The 14,226-nt window shown below is 45.7% G+C and overlaps 1 protein-coding gene across 1 annotated transcript; it reads right to left on the reverse strand.

Annotated features, from left to right (window-relative positions):
* Nucleotides 1–314: 314 nt before the first annotated feature.
* On the reverse strand, nt 315–13,933 carry LOC120928061 (cystatin-A5-like). Its single transcript, XM_040339138.1, has 3 exons — nt 13,825–13,933; nt 4,179–4,280; nt 315–644 (listed from the first exon to the last, which is right to left on the reverse strand). The coding sequence occupies exons 1-3, from the start codon at nt 13,897–13,899 to the stop codon at nt 516–518; spliced, it is 306 nt and encodes a 101-aa protein (XP_040195072.1). The 5' UTR covers nt 13,900–13,933; the 3' UTR covers nt 315–515.
* Between the last annotated feature and the right edge of the window lie 293 nt (nt 13,934–14,226).

Here is a 14,226-nt window from a genome sequence, read left to right on the forward strand (position 1 = left end):
AGCAAAAAGTAAAAAATATTGCATTTTTTTCAAATTGTTGCTCTATTTTTGTTTATAGCGCAAAAAATAAAAACCGCAAAGGGGATCAAATACCACCAAAAGAAAGCTCTATTTGTGGGGGGAAAAGGACGCCAATTTTGTTTGGGAGCCACGTCGCACGACCGCGCAATTGTCTGTTAAAGCGACGCAGTGCCGAATTGTAAAAACCCCTTGGGTCATGTAGCAGCATATTGGTCCGGTCCTTAAGTGGTTAAGTTAAGCCTAAGCTTCTCAGCAGTCATGTGTTTGATAGTAAATTAAGCTCTACACACAGATAACAACAAAAGATTTTATTCAAGGATTAACATTGAAAATACAAGGAGACGTATCGGATATATATTGGAGTTCCCGGGACACCATGGAAAGAGGAAGGGATTGGAGAGAACTATAGAGAGGGGATAATGATGATGACAGGACAGAGTTGGATACAGAAGGATTTCCCGGGATATAATTCACTGTGTCGCCTCAAATACAATTTAGCAATCCCCGAGTTTTTCACCCTTTTTCTTATTCAGCTTGAAGGACAACAACTTTGGCTTCTCATTTGCACTAGGCATAGGTTCAAGCACATAAATGTGAACATAAGAATTATTTCCAGTGTCAACCTGAAAAAGATTAGAAAAAAGTTCAGATGAAAAAAAAAATGACACCAATAATCTTGTATTTTCGTTAATATTCTAGAAATAATATTCTTAAAGAGGAGTTACACCCATTTAAAGGTCAACAGCTACAAAAAGTGTAGCTTCTAATGTTCTAAGAAGATTTGACAAAACGGCTAAACTGTGCGACGACGCAAGCGGACATTTTCGGTCGAATGCTCTGCCCACAAGCTACTGTATAGTAGAATTCTAATGTTGTATGACAAGCAGGCCCGTCGCTGCAGGACAGGCAAAACAAACAATTGCTTGGGGCCCCGAGCTGGCCTGGGGCCCCCAACTTCCCCTTCCCAGGCTGTAGCGTGGCCGAGCTCCTCTTCCTTCCACCTGGAGTCCTGTCAGTCTGACCGGGTACCGCGCGTGGTACAGGAGATTCAGTTTCCTGTTCCCAGCTGTACTGACAGGAAGTGCACACTGAGTGCTCACTTCCTTTCAGTCCGGCTGGGAAGACAGGAAACTGAATCTCCTGTACCATGCGCGGTACCTGGCACTATCTGATAGGGGACTGGGGAAGAGGCAGGGGGAAGAGGAGCTTGGCCACGCTACAGCGGCAGCCTACAGGGAAGAACGGTAGGTAAGAATAGAAAAAAAAATTAGTGTAGCCTTAACGTAGGCCTTGCATGCGGGGGGGGGGGGTGCTTGGGGGGCCCCCATTTTGCTTGGGGCCCCCAAATTCCTTCAAACGGCCCTGATGACTAGTACTAATTATGATTATTATTACTAGTAACCAACATTAGAATTCTTCTATAGCCTATGGGCGGAGCATATGACCATAAATGTCCGCTTGCGGCGACTGCTTCGTGGAATCTTCATGTTCAATCTTTTCTTTCTATGTAGAATAATCTAATAGAGTTAGGTTAGGCACATTCAACCGCAGGTTCGATTGAAGCAGATCGCTATTGTCACCGTCATGTCGAATCTTCTATCAATATCCAACTGTTGTCGCAACAAAACGAAAATAAAGCATTTTTTATGTCGGATATTTCTGGTTTCGGATTCTGCCCGTTCGTTACCACGAACGCGAAAATCCCAGAAATTTGGACGTAAACGAATGGACATGTCTAATTAGAATGGCCCAGTCACAGTCCAGACCTAAATCCCATTGAGAATTTGTGGCAAGACCTGAAAATTGCTGATCACAGACGCTCTCCATCCAATCTGACAGAGCTTGAGATATTTTACAAAGAAGAAGAATGGGGAGAAATGTTCCTCTCTAGATGTGCAAAGCTGGTAGAAAAAAAGACTTGCATCTGTAATTGCAGAGAAAGGAGGTTCTACAAAGTATTGACTCCGGGGGGCGCCATACAAATGCCCCCCACACTTTTCACATATTTATTTGTAAAAATAATTTAAAAAACATTTATCATTTTCCTTCCACTTCACAATTATGTGCCACGTTGTGTTGGTCCATCACATAAAATCCCAATAAAATACATTTACCTTTTTGGTTGTAACATGACCTGTCACAATAGATTCCTATTACAAGGGATGTTTACATTCCTTGTAATAAGAATAAAAGTGATCAAAAAAATCTAAATGTAAAAAAAGTGCAAAAATACAAAAAATTAAGTAATATATATATATATATATATATATATATATATATATATATATATATATATATAAAAATTATTTAAAACGCCCCTGTCCCGGTAGCTCGTGCTCAGAAGCGAACGCACACGCAAGTTCCACCCACATATGTAAATGCCGTTCAAACCACACATGTGAGGTATCACCGCGTGTGTTAGAGCGCCAGCAACAATTCTAGCACTAGCACCTTCTCTATAACTCTAAACTGGTAACCTGTAAAAAAAAAAATAAGCGTCTCCTATGGAGATTTTCAAGTACTGAAGTTTGGCGCCATTCCATGAGTGTGCGTAATTTGAAAGCGTGACATGTTAGGTATCTATTTACTCGGCGTAACATCATCTTTCATATTTTACAAAAAAAATGGGCTAATTTTACAGTTTTGTTATTTTTTTTAATTCATAAAAAAGTTTTTGTTTTTTTTTTCCCAAAAAAAGGCATTTGAAAAATGATTGCGCAAGTACCGTGCAAGATAAAAAGTTGCAATGACTGCCATTTTATTCCCTAGGGTGTCTGCGGAAAAAAACAAACATATATAATGTTTGGGGGTTCTGAGTAATTTTCTAGCAAAAAAATTATGATTTTTGCATGTAGGAGAGAGGTGCCAGGATAGGCCCGGTAGGGAGGTGGTTAAGATACATTAGGCACCTTGTATGATTTTGTCATGCAACAATTGAACTTTTTAACCACTTAAGGACCGCCTCCTGCACATTTACGTCGGCAGAATGGCACGGCTGGGCACAAGCACGTACAGGTACGTCCTCTTTAAGTGCCCAGCCAAGGGTTGCGGGCACGCGCCCGCGACCCGGTCCGAAGCACTGTGACTGCGGGACCCGCGGACCCGATCGCCGCTGGAGTCCCGCGATCGGTCCCCGGAGCTGAAGAACGGGGAGAGCTGTGTGTAAACACGGCTTCCCCGTTCTTCACTGTGGCGGCGCATCGATCGCGTGATCCCTTTTATAGGGAAACACAATAGATGATGTCACACCTACAGCCACACCCCCCTACAGTTAGAAACAGACATGAGGTCACACATAACCCCTTCAGCGCCCCCTTGTGGTTAACTCCCAAACTGAAATTGTAATTTTCACAGTAAACAATGGGCCGGATTCAAGAAGCAATTGCGCCTGTGTACCCATAGGTTACACAGCGCAATTGCTTACTTGCCTCGGCGTAACGAGTGCTCCTGATTCAGGAACCTCGTTACGCCGACTGCAGCCTAAGATCTGCGCGGCATAAGGCTCTTATGCCCGCATATCTTAGGCTGCATTCTTGCGGTGGACGCTAGGTGGCGTTCACGTTGTGCTCAGTGTATAGTATGCAAATTGCATACTAACACCGATTCACAACGTTGTGCGAGCCCTGCGTACGCAATTTACGTCGTTTACGTACGGCGGTTTTCACGCAAGGCTGCCCCTGCTATTAGCAGGGGCAGCCCATGTTACGTATACCCGTCGTTCCCGCGTCGCGAAATTAGAATTTTACGTCGTTTGCGTAAGTGAAACGTGAATGGCGCTGGACGCCATTCACGTCCACTTAGAAGCAAATGACGTCCTTGCGACGTCATTTGCCTCAATGCACGTCGGGAAAGTTTCCCGACGGAGCATGCGCTGTACGCTCGGCGCGGGAGCGCGCCTAATTTAAATGATTCTCGCCCCCGGCGGGATCATTTAACTTGCGCGCGCTTACGCCGGGCAAATTTGCCGGCGCGCCCTCGCAATTCACGGAGCTGCTGCTCCGTGAAACGAGGGCAGCGCAAAATATTTGCGGGGGCGCAGGGCAAAATCGTTGCCCTGCTCCCCCGCAAATATCGCGCAATTCTACTTGAATCTGGGCCAATATCCAGTGTAACCTCCAAAACTTTGCGCTGAAGTCCTCAGATAAAACCAACATTACCTCCATCCAGTATTTGTAGCCAGCAACAGTCTGGGTAATGACACTGTGCACCTTAAATTTACTGGGGTGCGTCTTGGACTGTGTCACAAACAGATCTTTAACCTGAAAGCAGAAAAGAAACTGTGTTATAACTGCAGGAGAAAATCCATTGGTTCAAGAGATTCTGAGAGTCAGAGAATGCTGTAGACACAGAGGGCCAGATTCATGTACATCCGCGGCGGCGTAACGTATCGTCTTTACGTTACACCGCCGCACGTTTTCAGCGCAAGTGCCTGATTCACCAAGCACTTGCGTGTAAACTTACGGCGGTGTGACGTAAAGCCGTCCGGCGCAAGCCCTGCCTAATTCAAATGGGGCGTGTACCATTTAAATTAGGCGCGCTCCCGCGCCGAACGTTCTGCGCATGCTCCGTTAGGAAATTTCCCGCCGTGCTTTGCGCGAAATTACGGCGCCCCGACGTGTTTTTTGAACGGCGACGTGCGTTACGTCCTTTCGTATTCCCGGACGTCTTACGCAAAAAAAAAAAAATTCATTTCGACGCGGGAACGACGGCCATACTTTAACATGGCTGGTCTAAATCTAAGCCATGAAATATCAGGCTTAAGTTTGCGACGGGAAAAACCGACTAGCGACGACGTAAGAGAATGCGACGAACGCGCGTACCTTCGCGGATCGCCGTAAACAGCTAATTTGCATACCCGACGCTGGAAAACGACGCGAACTCCACCCAGCGGCGGCCGAAGTATTGCATCCTAAGATCCGAAGGCGTACGAAGCCGTACGCCTGTCGGATCTTAGCCAAAAGCCGTCGTATCTTTGTTTGTGAATTACAAATAAAGATACGACGCGGCAAATTTGAAAGTACGCCGGAGTATCAGCAGATACTCCGACATACTTCTTCTGTGAATCTGGCCCAGAATCCTTTATGGACTGCGGTCAATCATAAATGATATACCTTCAAATAAAATATATGGTGAATGGGTATTTTTGTCTATATACAGTTGTGCTCATAAGTTTACATACCCTGGCAGAATTTATGATTTATTGGCCATTTTTCAGAGAATATGAATGATAACACGAAAACTTTTCTGTCACTCGTGGTTAGTGTTCGGCTGAAGCCATTTATTATCAATCAACTGTGTTTACTCTTTTTATAAATCATAATGGCAACAGAAACTACCCAAATGACCCTGAACAAAAGTTTACATACCCCAGTTCTTAATACCGTGTATTGCCCTCTATAACATCAATGACAGCTTGAAGTCTTTGTGGTATTTGTGGAATTTTTGGATGAGGCTCTTTATCTTCTCAGATGGTAAAGCTGCCCTTTCCTCTTGGTAAGAAGCCTCCAGTTCCTGTAAATTCTTGGGCTGTCTTCCATGAACGGCACGTTTGAGATCTCCCCAGAGGGGCTCAATGATATTGAGGTCATGAGACGGAGATGGCCACTCCAGAACCTTAACTTTATTCTAGTGTAGCCAATGACAGGTGGACTTGGCCTTGTGCTTTGGATTATTGTCATGTTGGAATGTCCAAGTACATCCCATGCGCAGCATCCTGGCTGATGAATGAAATGTTCCTCCAGTATTTTTTGATAACATTCTGCATTCACCTTGCCATCAATTTTGACCAAACTTCCTCTGCCTTTGTAGCTCACACATCCCCAAAACATCAGCGACCCACCTCCGTGTTTCACAGTAGGGATGGTGGACCTTTCATCATAGGCATAGCTGACTCCTCTCCGAATGTATAGCTAGATTCAGGTACATTTGCTTAACTTTGCAGCGGCGTAGCTTAAGGAATTTAAGCTACGCCGCCGTAAGTTAGCCAGGCAAGTACATGATTCACAATGTACTTACCTGCTAAGTTACGGCGGCGTAGCCTAAATCGGCGGGTGTAAGGGCGCCTAATTTAAATGTGTTTGAGGGGGGCGTGTTTTATGTTAATGGGGCTTGACCTTACGTTTTTTGCGAACTGCGCATGCGCCGGGCGCCTACATTTCCCAGTGTGCATTGCGGCTAAGTACGCCGCACAGGCCTATTGATTTCGACGTGGACGTAAACTACATAAATCCTGATTCACGGACGACTTACGCAAACGACGTAAAAATTTGAATTTCGACGCGGGAACGGCGGCCATACTTTAACATTACTATTCCATGTAGGGCTAAGCTCTAACTTTAGGTGGCCTATCTCTAACGTAAACGGCGTAAAAGTACTGCGTCGGCCGGGCGTACGTTCGTGAATCGGCGTATCTACTCATTTACATATTCTACGCCGACCGCAATGAAAGCGCCACCTAGCGGCCATCCGAAATATTGCAATCTAAGATAGGAAGGCGCAAGCCGTCCTATCTTAAATATGTTTAAGCGTATCTCTGTTTGAGCATACACTTAAATATAAGTCGGCTTAGATTCTGAGTTAGGTCGGCTTATCTACTGATAAGCCTGCCTAACTCTTACTGAATCTACCTATATGTGTTTATAGTTGTGGCCAAAAAGCAAAATTTTGGTCTCATCACTCCAAATGTCTTTGTGGCAGAAGGTTTGAGGCTTGTCTCTGTGCTGTTTGGTGTATTGTAAGTGGGATACTTTGTGGCATTTGTGTAGTAATGACTTTCTTCTGGCGACTCGACCATGCAGCCCATCTTTCTTCAAGTGCCTCCTTATTGTGCATCTTGAAAAAGCCACACCACATGTTTTCAGAGAGTCCTGTATTTCACCTGAAGTTATTTGTGGGTTTTTCTTTGTATCCCGAACAATTTTTCTGTCAGTTGTGGCTGAAATTTTAGTTGGTCTACCTGACCGAGGTTTGGTTTCACCGGAAACCCATCATTTTCCACTTCTTGATTAGAGTTTGAACACTGCTGATTGGCATTCTCAATTCCTTGGATATCTTTTTATATCCCTTTTCCTGTTTTATACTGTTCAACTTCCTTTTCCTGCAGATCTTTTGACAATTTTTTGCTTTCCCCGTGACTCAGAATCCAGAAACATCAGTGCAGCACTGGATGAAAGATGCAAGGGTCTGTCAGGAGTCCAGAAACTCATTGACCTTTTATACATGCACACTAATTACAAGCAAACAGATCACAGGTGAGGATGGTTACCTTTAATAGCCATTCAAACCCCTTTGGGTCAACTTGTGTGCATGTTATCAGGCCAAAATCACCAGGGTATGTAAACTTTTGATCAGGGTCATTTGGGTAGTTTCTGTTGCCATTTTGATTTTAAAAGAGTAAAACACAGTTGGTTTGATAATAAGGCTGGATTCACACCTATGATTTTTTTTGTGCTTTTTGCATTTTGCAGATTTGCACTACAGAATGTTTTTCTATAGCAAACCATGTAAAATGGAATGTAGTGCAAATCTTCAAAATGCAAAAAGCACTAAAACTGTATACGTGCGAATCCAGCCTAAATGGCTTCAGCCAAACACTAACCACGAGTGCAGGAAATGTTTTCGTGTTGTCATTCATATTCTCTGAAAAATGGCCAAGAAATCATCAAATTCTGCCAGGGTATGTAAACTTATGAGCATAACTGTATTACTGCAGATGGGGAGTTTGCCATTTAGCAATAAGGGTGCAGCATGTACTGTATGCATCAGCAGACATAATTGAAGCAGAATTAACATTGCTGGAAGCTGTGAGTGGTGTGGAATAATTTCTGAGGACAGTAGTAACATCAATTAATCAGGTAAGTATGTTTTAATTAAAGGAAATTTTTAATTTGGTGTGTGTGTATTTACATGTAACTCCTTATGTGAATTGATAAAGGGTACTTATATTATCCCTGTACTCATTCCCCTGGAAGGGGGCTTCCAGATATCTCCATAAGTCCCTCATATTACCCCAACCTCTTTTTATTTGGGGGGGGGGGTGCATCGACGATCGGGAAAAGGCATTGTTTCCCTCAATATTAGGACAAGGGTACTTTTCAATGAGGGGGGGCTTTGCCAGTCTCCCTGCAAGGTATCCCCCCCCCCATGTTGATAGGCATGTGGCCGGGTTTGGTACAGGAATAGGGGGCGCATGCTCACAGCTCTCCCTATCCTGGCCACTTAGGCTGTATGCCTGAGTAGAATCTGGTTGAAATTTTAAGGGGAACCCCACATTAATTATAGAGGAGGGCTGTACTTGGTGGCATACTTGGACTGACAACATCATTGTCTTTAAAAAACTATAAGAAAAATGGAAATCCCACCTAATTCCTATGTAGAGTATCCACCCTGTATATAAGGGACAGGGATGGACTGGCCATTGGGACTACAGGGAGTTTCCCGGTGGGCCGATGGCTCAGTGGGCCGGCTTCAGTGACAGCGGACTGCCGCCCCCCTCCGCTCCTCTGTCTCTCCCTCCCCGCAGAGCTCACCTGGGGAAACAGAGAATCAGGGGGAGGACCAGAGGAGCATGGGGGTGGGGACAGACAGCTGACTCAACAGCTATGGCCTGGGAGTTTCTCACTTCTTCCTAAACTTGTCCCATAAGGGGGGGGGGGGCACCGAACTGATTCTTTGCCCCGGGTGAAATAATGTCTAGCTTCCCCACTGGTACTGCCTATAAGACTACCAGCCAGTACCAACCGTTCTACTCTAATAAAGTATAACGGCTAGTGGCTAGTGAAGGGGAAGAGGGGGTGTGAGTGGCCCGGGGGGGGGGGTGCGGGAGTTGTCCAGCCGCCATAGGAGAGACATGTCAAAGTGGGCCAGTCTGGGTGAAGTCCAGGGCCAAATTTTTGTCCCAGTCCAGCCCTGGGGGGGGGGGGGGTGTAATTAAAGTGTATAATAAACAAATATACAAAACAGATGATTCTACAAACCCAAGTTAACTACATAATTTATTGCATCAGAAAGCTATACAAAACGTTGCTCGCACAAAAAATAACAGAACCCCCACAATCCCCAAAGCCTCCCAAGAACATCCTAAATATCTCACCCTGTATGGGACAGAAATGCACCACCCCTCGTAACAAGCAAGGGGTGGCATATGCGGTCCCTGCAGGGAGCTGAGCCCACCCTCTCCAATACAAACACCCCCCTTAAAAAATGTCTCTAAGCAACCTAACAGAGACCGCCAAGACCCATCATTGTCTTTGGCAGAACCCTTGAAGAGCACTTGGAGAAGGTCTAGCAGAGATTTCATGATGAGGGGTTGATGTTGTCCCTTGACGAATGTCATTTATATCAGTCTTCTGTCACTTATCGTAGACAAATCATTTCCACTAAAGAATGGCTAAAGACCCCAAGAAGTTGGAAGCTGTCACCTCCTGATCAAGACCAAGCAACGTGACCGAAATGAGGTCATTTCTGGGGTTCTGCTCCTATTATCAATAGTTCATGAAGAGATTTGCCAAGGTAGCCATAACCCTCAATGAGCTGCTGAGGAGTGAGGGGGAAGAAGGCTCATAATTGCTGATACCGGCCGGTCAAGTCAAAGGGCCCAGGAAATCTCAAGAATTGATACCGGATGAATAGACCGATCATGCCTCTGTCCTGACCTACACTGATCCAACTCGACCCTTCTTCAAGTTACATGTTGACACCAGCCGAGATGGGCTAGTTAGGGTATATCAGCAGCATGATGGAGTTGGACACCTACGACCTGTTTCCTATGTGAGCCAAAGTCTTACCCTAACTGAAAAGAACTATCCCACACACAAATTGTAATTCTTTGCATTGAACTGGGCAGTGGCGGGCAAGCTGGAAGGTTATGTGTTTTGTGTGGACTTTGAATTCAAGACAGATAATAATCTGCTTCCGCACATACCACAGTCGAGCTGTGCCACAGGACATCGGTGGTTGGCTGTCCTATCTGGTTTTCACTTCAGAGATGCTGAAATCCTGTGGCCCTGAGACTCCTGCAGAAAAGTGGACTCGACTGACATCAGAAGGGATCCAAGCCTTATGTCAAGGGGCTGAACATGGGGGTTTAAGCGCATCGGGACCCTTCGTGGTAAGACTGCGCTATATCAAGATATCTCTCAACTCAACACAACTCAACACCTTGTCAAGAGAGCTAAAGCCATTGGAGTCGCTGCTGCAGGTTTTCCCAAGCTCTACTGTGACCTCACTCAAATGAGATGTGGAGAACTGCCTACTCTAGAAGAAAGACCTAAGAAAAGATCAAGCCGGAGACCCTTTATGTAGTTTGACCCTGAATGTCCTGGAGAGTGGATACTTAGAGCTCTTGCTAATGAACTCTCCAAAAGCCTGTCTGGTCTACAAAAGATGGGAATGACTAAAGCTACATTACAGGGTGGTCCACAAAAGGGGCCCTTCAGATGATCCTGAAGACAAGTGGCAAGTGGCAATTTTTTCTACCAGAGAAACTGTGGTAGCTGGCTTGCTTGATAACCATGGTCATTAAGGCTTTCAAGGTAGTGAAAAACTGGTTCTACTGGGCTTGTATGCGTGCTTAAGCATGCGCTGCATATGGAGAAAGACTTTTCACTCCAGAGCCTCCTTAAAGGGGTTTTCCACCCATTTTTTAAGTTTATTAAAAGTCAGCAGCAACAAAAAGTGTAGCTGCTGGCTTTTAATAAACTGACACTTACCTGCTCCAGCGTTCCAGCGACGCGCCGGCCGGGGGTCCGCTCCTCTCCCTCCCTCCCCGGCCGGCGTCTTCATTGTCACTGTGGACACCCGGCCGTGAGAGCTTTCGGCTTCACGGCCGGGCACCCACTGCGCATGCGCGAGCGGCACTGCGCATGCGCGCGCGGCTCCGGCACTGCGCATGCGCGCGTGGCTCCGGCGCTGCGCTGTTTGATTGGACAGGCGATCGCCTGGGACCTGTCACATGTCCCAGGCGATCGCCTACAGGGAGGGGCTGCCAAAAGGCAATATGACGTATCGCCTTTGCAGCCCCTCGGCGGAAGGAGGAAGTGGGACAGGAAGTCCCCTTCTCCTGAAGCCCCCACTCCCCCCCCCCCCCAAACATATTACATGCCAAATGTGGCATGTAAGGGGGAGAGGAGTGGGTTAAGAGGAAGTTCCATTTTTGGGAACTCCTCTTTAAGGCTCGATTCACACTAATGCGTTTTTTGGTGCATTTTGCATTTTGCAGAAAAGCGGGGACATTTTTTAACATGGGTTCCTATGGAACATGTTCACATCAATGCTTTTTTGTGCCTCTGCATTTTCGGAAAGGGTCGGGGACTTTTTTCCCGCAAAAAGCAGCGTTTTGCATGTAATAGAAGTCAATGGACCCGCATCCAAAACGCAAGTACCGTGTTTTTACCGCGATTTTGACGTGTTTTTGCCGCGATTTGGGTTTTGCGTTTTTTTTTACCTGGTTTTTAAATGAAATTTAAAAAAAATTAAATTTATATAAAAAAAATTAAAACGCAAAACGCAAATTGCGGTAAAAACGTGGTAAAAACGCAAGTCAAAAAACGCAGCAAGCACCACAAAAAGCACTGCAAAAACGCTCAAAAGCAACAAGCATAGGTGTGAATCGAGCCTAATAGACCACCTCTAAAGACAAGGTGTTGGCGTGCATTGACTTTATTTGCCTAGAACCAAATTCAAGTGGACAGGGAAATTTCCTGGTGGTGACAGATCATTTCACCCATTATGCCCAGTTGTTTCCAGCAGAAGACCAATCAGCGAAAGCCTTTGGTGGAGAAGATCTTTGTTCACTATGGATTGCCCCAACTACTCTCTTCTGATCAGGGAAGGGGCTCTGAGAGCTGACTCATCTAGAAACTGCTGGAACTATTGGGCATTTAGAAGTCCAGAATGACCCCCTATCACCCACAAGGGGACCCACAGCCTGAGAAGTTCAACGGCAACCTTCTTGACATGCTTGGGACTCATATAATGGAAGAGAAGCAACATTAGAGAAGGCTCATCTCAGCAGTTGTACAGTACATGCATATAACAGCACCATGAACGATGCCACAGGTTATTATATGCAATCTCATGTTTGGGAGAGAAGCTTGCCTGCCTGTTGACTTAGCTTTTGGCACATCTCTGAATCAGACATTTGTTACATCCCACAGTGGGTATGTGGATAATTTCAGAATCTCCTTGTGGTGCCCCCAAACCTCACATAATATCAAAGTGCCCAGGGCAGCTGCCCCCTCATGCCCAGGGCAGCCGTCCCTCTTGCCCACCCTTTGTCCTGGCACGTTCACAGGTTTAGAAGTTATATTAAAAATGAAACATTATGCAAAACACAAAATTCATGGTCATGGCAAATACATTGTGGTCTCCATTTACATTTTAGGGATACAGGGGCTTTTCTAAATAAAAGGGACCTTTTTGCCTAGATTCAGGTACGTTGCCGCAACTTTGCGGTGGCGTAGCTTAAGGCATTTAAGCTACGCCGCCGTAAGTTAGCGAGGCAAGTACATGATTCACAATGTACTTGCCTGCTAAGTTACGGCGGCGTAGCGTCAATGCGGCGGGCGTAAGGGCGCCTAATTCAAATGTGTCTGAGGGGGCGTGTTTTATGTTAACGGGGCTTGACCTTACGTTTTTGACATTTTTTTTTCAACTGCGCATGCGCCGGGCGCCTACATTTCCCAGTGTGCCTTGCGGATTAGGCCTAGTACACACGAGAGGATTTGTCCGCGGATACGGTCCACCGGACCGTTTCCGCGGATAAATCCTCTCGAGGATTTCCGCGGATTTGGATCCGATGGAGTGTACTCACCATCGGATCGAAATCTGCGCCGAAATCCCATCGCGATGACGTGTCGCGCCGTCGCCGCGATGATGACGCGGTGACGTGCGCGACGCTGTTATATAAGGAATTCCACGCATGCGTCGAATCATTACGACGCATGCGGAGGATCCATTCGGACGGATTGATCCGGTGAGTCTGTACAGACCAGCGGATCAATCCGTTGGGATGGATTCAAGCGGATAGATTTTAAAGCATGTCTTCAAATTTTTATCCGCTTGAAATCCATCCCAGGGGATAAAAATCCGCGGAAACAGAGCCGCTGATTGTACACACCAGGGGATCTATCCGCTGGAGCCGGTCCGCGGATCAATTTCAGCGGATGGATCCCCTCGTGTGTACGGGGCCTAAGTATGCCGCACGGGCCTATTGATTTCGACGTGGACGTAAACAACGTAAATCCCGATTCACGGACGACTTAAGCAAACGACGTAAAAAAATTCACATTTTGACGCGGGAACGGCGGCCATACTTAACAATACTATTCCAACTAGGGCCTAGCTCCAACTTTACGCGGCCTATCTCTAACGTAAACGGCGTAAAAGTACTGCGTCGGCCGGGCGTACGTTCGTGAATCGGCGCATCTACTAATTTGCATATTCTACGCCGACCGCAATGGAAGCGCCACCTAGCGGCCAGCCTGAATATTGCAACCTAAGATAGGACGGCGCAAGCCGTCGTATCTTAGATATGTTTAAGCGTATCTCTGTTTGAGAATACGCTTAAACATAAGTCGGCGTAGATTCTGAGTTAGGTCGGCTTATCTGTAGATAAGCCGGCCTAACTCTTTCTGAATCTGGCTATTTGTGTGCAATATACATCATCAGTCATTGCTAATTGTTTATTGTTTCTTCCATTGTAAATTTTAGGTGAGCTATGGGATTAATTTAAAATCTCTAGTCAATAAAAAAAATACATTCTAGTTATATAGTTGGTATAGGATTGTTACCCCAACCACTTACCTTGTCAGCGACAGCTTGATCTTTAGCAGTAGCTGGCCTCGGTGTACTCCATCCCCCAGGTAAAGTGAAACTCATTTTTGTACAGTGTTCAACAGATTACGTACATCAGACAATACACGGGCTTATATACGGTATAATATATGAGGGCTATACCATTCCACAGAGAGGACAGGGGTGTCTAGCAATGAGAACACTTTGCTGATGACATGCCATTTATAAGAGAAAACTTTAACTTTTACTTATTTTTTTAATTCTCACCCCCCCAATCGGTGGAATGGTGCAAACAGCCTGCGGACTCCTGGAGTGGAATTTGAGGACGGCACTCATGTCTGTGCCCTAAGCAAGTTGAAAACAGTCCAACAAGATTCAGGAATTTGATTATTTTTCAAAATAGTTTGGCAT

The sequence above is a fragment of the Rana temporaria genome, chromosome 2, assembly GCF_905171775.1.
Source record: "Rana temporaria chromosome 2, aRanTem1.1, whole genome shotgun sequence".
In the NCBI taxonomy this organism is placed as follows: domain Eukaryota; kingdom Metazoa; phylum Chordata; class Amphibia; order Anura; family Ranidae; genus Rana; species Rana temporaria.